The sequence below is a fragment of the Cupressus sempervirens genome, chromosome 10 (assembly GCF_028749045.1).
Source record: "Cupressus sempervirens isolate cs-2001-9-10 chromosome 10, ASM2874904v1, whole genome shotgun sequence".
In the NCBI taxonomy this organism is placed as follows: Eukaryota; Viridiplantae; Streptophyta; class Pinopsida; order Cupressales; family Cupressaceae; genus Cupressus; species Cupressus sempervirens.
The window spans coordinates 915,844,527-915,850,453 of NC_143127.1; the positions used below are offsets into that span (position 1 = coordinate 915,844,527).

At 37.3% G+C, this 5,927-nt stretch overlaps 1 protein-coding gene across 1 annotated transcript; it reads left to right on the forward strand.

Moving 5' to 3' along the window:
* Positions 1-471: 471 nt before the first annotated feature.
* Positions 472-5,107, forward strand: LOC149536990 (cysteine-rich receptor-like protein kinase 2). Its single transcript, XM_089806393.1, has 7 exons — positions 472-1,267; positions 1,448-1,579; positions 1,681-1,805; positions 1,884-2,100; positions 4,090-4,321; positions 4,395-4,545; positions 4,637-5,107. Exons 1-7 carry the CDS (start codon positions 472-474, stop codon positions 4,949-4,951), a joined length of 1,968 nt encoding a protein of 655 aa, XP_089662519.1. The 3' UTR covers positions 4,952-5,107.
* Positions 5,108-5,927: the final 820 nt, after the last annotated feature.

The following is a 5,927-nucleotide window of genomic DNA, read 5'->3' on the forward strand; positions in this document are numbered from 1 at the left end:
TTGTAATTATAACCATATACTAATATAACACTATGGTAAACAATACAACATTAGAACAAATCTTTAAGTGCAATTTTAATCGTAGTTTATACGATTTGCTGACCTTGACCATCTTCAATGCTATTTTTCAATTAAAAGAGGGGTAAAAATTTTATTGAATATCAAAGAGAGCAGAACAACACAAGAAACAAAGAAAACTATAGAGCTTTATCCTGGTCCACAAGTTGAACCAGCATCTGAGAGAAATCAAGGAGAAGCGTCCTATGAGCAATAATGTTCCAAGCCAACCCATTTAGCCAAACAATCAGCCACACTGTTCCACTTACAAGGGATATGCATAACAGACACAGAATCCAGAAAATTGCATAACTGAATGATCTACTGAATAATCAGAGCCAAATGCTAATCCACATGCACAAGGTTCCTTATATTCAATAAATTCAGGTTACCTCCAATTTATCAAATGATAGAATGCAGGGTGGTCGGATACATCTCTCCAGCCTCTGGACAAAAATGGTGAGATTCGTAATTTTATTTCTCATGCTAATTGAGGCCACTATTAGAGCTGATCCAGAGACCGGACTTCTAATCTATACTTGCGGCACCACACCCCCCAACAACGCAACTCTCTTTGCCCAAATTTTGAACTCCTCGTTGGCATCTCTGCTGAATCAAGTCACTCCATCTGGATTTGCCACTACGGACAAAGAGGCATCTACTGAGACAACAGCAGATTCCGTATATGTTCTGGCGCAGTGCAGGAAAGATAAATCCCCTGCCGATTGCGTTAACTGCGTAAGAGTTGCAGAGGACCGAATTCGCAACTGCTCCAACGTCTTCGCCAGAGCATACTACGATGGCTGTTATCTCCGTTACGCGAATACCTATTTTTATGATCTATACACCGATGAAACGAATAAACCCATTTGCGGCGATGTGGATGCTGCCAATTCCAGTTTGTTTTCAGGTACTGGTCAAAGTTTGATAAATGATCTTTGCGCTGCGACTCCCCGAATCGATGGTTATTTTGCCGCGCAGACGAGACAGGGCCCGTCTAATTCGACCATCTATGGACTCGCTTATTGCCTCCGTTCGATTCAGAGGAATTCCTGCCAAATTTGCCTCAGTACTGCTCGGGAAAACATTAATAGGTGTTTTCCTCGCTCCGAGGGACGGGCTATCGATGCCGGCTGCTACTTGCGATATGACTCTAAACCCTTTTTCCCAAGCAATGCGACCGTTGACTTGACACGTTTCTTGCCCACAGGTTTGTATCTAATTATATTCAATTGAAGAGGACTAAATCTTTTTACTTTCCCTTAGAAGCAAGATTGAATCAACAATTTCAGAGATGTAAATGGCATTAATCGCTTCTGTTTAATATTATTGTCAGAATTAATTTCCCCATTTTTACAACGATTGAGGTGTTTTCCGTTTTGGTATACAGGGAAGAAGAAAAAGGTGAGTTCTTCGGTGTGGATAATAACTGGGGTTGTGGGAGGGGTATTCCTACTTGGCCTTCTCATTTGTCTTTATGTATTCCGGAATCACATATTAATGCGACCAGAGGAGAAACACGGTATAAATCTTAAGCCTCTTATTATAGATAAGAAAGTAAGAGCTTTTGCGTTTCAATTCGATCTTTAGTTCTACTAATATAACAAACGTATGGAACAACAGATGTTGAAGGAGCTACGGAACTCCGTGGACCGGAAGGTTTCGACTTCAAGACGCTTAAAAAGGCAACCAACAATTTTGATCAAGAAAATAAGCTTGGCGAAGGAGGGTTTGGCGAAGTATTTAAGGTAAACTGTTAGCTTTTTCTGTCCGTATTAGGCTTCCGTGTTGATGTATTCAAACGATGAATTAATTGATATCTGCAGGCTACGTTGAAAAATGGAAAAGTTGTGGCAGTAAAGAAGCTTTTGTTACGTCACTCTGCGCCCCACGCGATTTCTGAATTTGAAAGCGAAGTGAAACTCATTTCTAATGTTCATCATAGAAATCTTGTGCGTTTACTTGGATGTTGCAGAAAAGGCCAAGAAAGACTCTTGATTTATGAGTACATGCCCAATGGCAGCCTCGACAGAATATTATTTGGTTTGTTATTCCTTAACTTTCCTCTTCCAGTGATTTTTTCATCTGTTATAGCAAACACTTGAAAATCAGAAATACAGAAGAATGTTTTCATTCATTGTATTCATATAAAAATGCATAAAGCTACAGGAAAGGAAACAGCTACACGAAAGCTACAGAAAAACAAAGAATAGTTTAGAAAAGAAAGCTCTTTCAAAATTATAAACAATCTAATATTGCAACACTCCCGCTCAAGTTGGTGCATAGATATCTCACATGCCCAACTTGCCCAAAAACTTCGAGAACACTCGACTCGAAACCGCTTAGGTAAGAGTATCGGCTAGTTGATCTTCTGATCGAATCTTAGGTAGCTCCACAATCTTCTCATCCAACTTCTCCTTAATAAAGAATTTGTCTACCTCCACATGCTTTGTATGATCATGTTGAACTAGATTATGAGCAATATCACAGGCTGCTTTATTGTCATAATATAGTTGAATTGGCCGCCTAGGCGGACAACTCAAATCTCTTAGGAGAAGTCTTAGCCACAATGCTTCACATACTCCAAGTGCCATACCTCGAAATTCTGCCTCTGCACTTGATCATGCAACAGCATTTTGTTTTTCGCTTCTCCATGTAACAAGATTACCTCCTACAAAGGTGAAATAGCCTGAAGTAGAACACCTATCATCTGCTACTCCAACCCAGTCAGCATTAGTATATGCATCCACACTTTGATAATCCTCATTTTTAGTGAATAAAATTCATTTTCCAGGAGAACACTTCAGATACTTCAAAATGCGCATAACTCCATTCATATGCTGCTCTCCAGAATTATGCATAAATTGGCTAACAATAGTTAATGCATAGGCAAGGTCTGGCCTTGTGTGTACTAAGTACATCAATCTTCCTACGAGTCTGGTATCTTTCCTTATCAACTGGTACCTGATTAGACTCAATACATAACTTCAATCCTTCTTCCAGGGATGTATTAGTGGGTTGACATGCTGACATACAGGTTTCCTGGAACAAGTCTAAGGCATACTTTCTTTGAGATAGAAAGATCATTTTATTAGATCAAGACACTTTGATCTCAAGGAAATATTTCAAGGGACTGAGATCTTTCATTTTGAATTCTCTGAACAAGTGATCCTTGAGAGCCCTCCTTTCTTCATGATCATTTCCTGAAACTATCATGTCATCTACATACATAATAAGTGCAGTGATCTTACCTTACTGATTCTTTATGAATAAAGTATGGTTTGAATTGCTTTGATGGTAACCAAAGGCTTTCATTGACTTTGTGAATCTTCCAAACCATGCCCTTGGAGATTGTTTCAACTCATATAGTGACTTCTTTAATCTGCACACCTTCAAACTATGTATTTTTGATATCATGCGGCCAGGGGAGAGTTCCATGTAGACTTCTTCGGACAACTCTCCATGTAGAAAGGTGTTCTTAACATCAGACTATTGTAATGGCCAACCCAAGTTCATAGCTAGAGACAACAAGACTTGTACTATATTAATTTTAGCTACAGGTGCAAATGTGTCTGTATAATCGATTCCATAGGTTTGGGTGTGTCATTTTGCCACTAGTCTAGCCTTAAAGCATTCAATTGTACTATCTACATTGTACTTAATAGTATAAACCCACCTCCAACTGGTTTCTTTCCTGCTGGACGGTCAGCAAGTTCCCAGATATTATTTTCCTGTAATAATTTCATCTCCTCATTCATAGCAGCTTTCCACCTTGGATCAGCTAAGGCTTCCTGCACATTGTTAGGAATAGATATAGTAGATAATTGATTTACAAATGATTGATTTGATTCTAACAAACAATGGTTAGACACATAATGACTTATAGAATATTTAACTTTACTAAAAAGTTTAGATTCATATGTAGATTTAGGGATACCTCTGGTGAGACGTTGAGGTAGTAGTTTTTCTTTCAATATTAGAACAATCGAACATGAGGGGTAGTGAAAGTCTAATAAATTGCCGCTTATGTAGGAAAAAATAAAAGACTTTTGAGTTGGAAGGAAAGGTTCGAGATTATTGTGGGCACTGCTCGTGGACTGGCATATCTCCACGAGGAATTCCATGTCTGTATCATCCATCGTGATATTAAATCGAGTAACATATTACTTGACGACAACTTTCGGGCAAAAATAGCAGATTTTGGGCTCGCAAGGCTTCTTCCAAATGATAGAACTCACGTTAGCACAAGATTTGCAGGAACCCTGTGAGTAAACCTCATTTATCTGATTTCAAAGTTTGCAATAGAGTAAGTAACAACATTTTTTTGGCTTTTGCAGAGGATATACGGCTCCTGAATACGCTGGCCAAGGAAAATTAACAGAGAAAGCAGACACCTACAGCTTTGGTGTGGTGGCTCTTGAAATTCTGAGTGGCAGAAAAAGCATTGACTTGAAGCAACCGCCAGCTATGCAATATTTGGTTCAATGGGTATTTCATAATAATGACATTCTTTTAGTCTTTAATCACATCATTCTCTCCCTTAAAATTCTATCTCATTTGCTTAAAAAACTAATGGCAGGTTAGGAGCCTATACGAGGATAACAAGGTTATAGAGATGGTGGAAAGTGAGTTGAAGGAGATGGAAGGGTATAATGAGGATGAGGTGTTGAGAGCGATAAACCTTGCGCTTCAATGTATACAGGCTTCTGCAAGACAGAGACCATCAATGTCTGAGGTGGTGACAGTGCTCTCAAGTAAAGATGAGATTGATTTTCAGAATCCTCTAAAACTAAAATTCGTAGCCACGGGGAACATTAAGGCAAGTCAAGAAGAAGCTTCCACTTCTTCATATCAGTCAAATGCAACAATTACAGAATCGCTCAGTGCTCGTTAAGAGAGTAGCATGGAAGGGTGATTGATTACATTCTAATCAATAAAAAAAAATCCCCCATATTTTAAAATAGGATGTAAATGTTACAAGGAAATCCTAAGTCGCATAATCTCTCTTAAATTTGTGGATTTGGATTTTGGATTAATATATCTTTATAATATTTGATAGTTGAGGAATGACCTTATTTAATCTAATTTGCCAAGACCTCTGACCAATGCTTCCTCACATTCAGAACAATGGATTTGGTTCTGCGATTTTCATCATAAATTTGTTTGAGATTTATTAATTTATGTTTTGTTACAAGTGATTATTTGTTATTATCTTTATTTACTTTAGATTATTTCTATAATGTCAAAATTTAATATAACTTTGCTTGAAATCTGAAAATAACTAATTTTTTTATTAAATTCTTCATGATCGTATCTCACTTTTTCATTCTGTGATGTAAACAGAACTGTCATTATGTATCTAAGAATTCTTTATCTCAAAAGAGATATATTATTTTGAAAGAAGAAAACGTATTCGTACAAAATGATTTATTGTAAGTCATTCAACTGTCTTCAGAAATCCATATTTATTGGTACTTTCGTGTTAGATTATTTCTTAGTATTTTATTTCTTACATTGCTTAATTTGTTGCGACTGTGAACTTACTCTCAATAGTTTCCTTGAAGATTTCTGTACAGAAATTGAAATCTTGTTCAACTTACTTTAATTAGAAAATAAATAATAATAGAAAATAGTATTACAATATACATTATTGTATGCCTGATAGAAAACCTCCACCTGACGTTGTGCAGTTGAAAGACGACCTTGACTTCATATGACCAATATTCTTGAATGAACAAACGTGCCTCTCGACATCCAGACGGCTTAACATCACATCCGTGCCAACTTTAGAATTAATTCTGCCACTGATCATGCGTTCATAAACATTAACATATTCAAGACTTTGACGTACTTCGTTTGGATATAGTAGG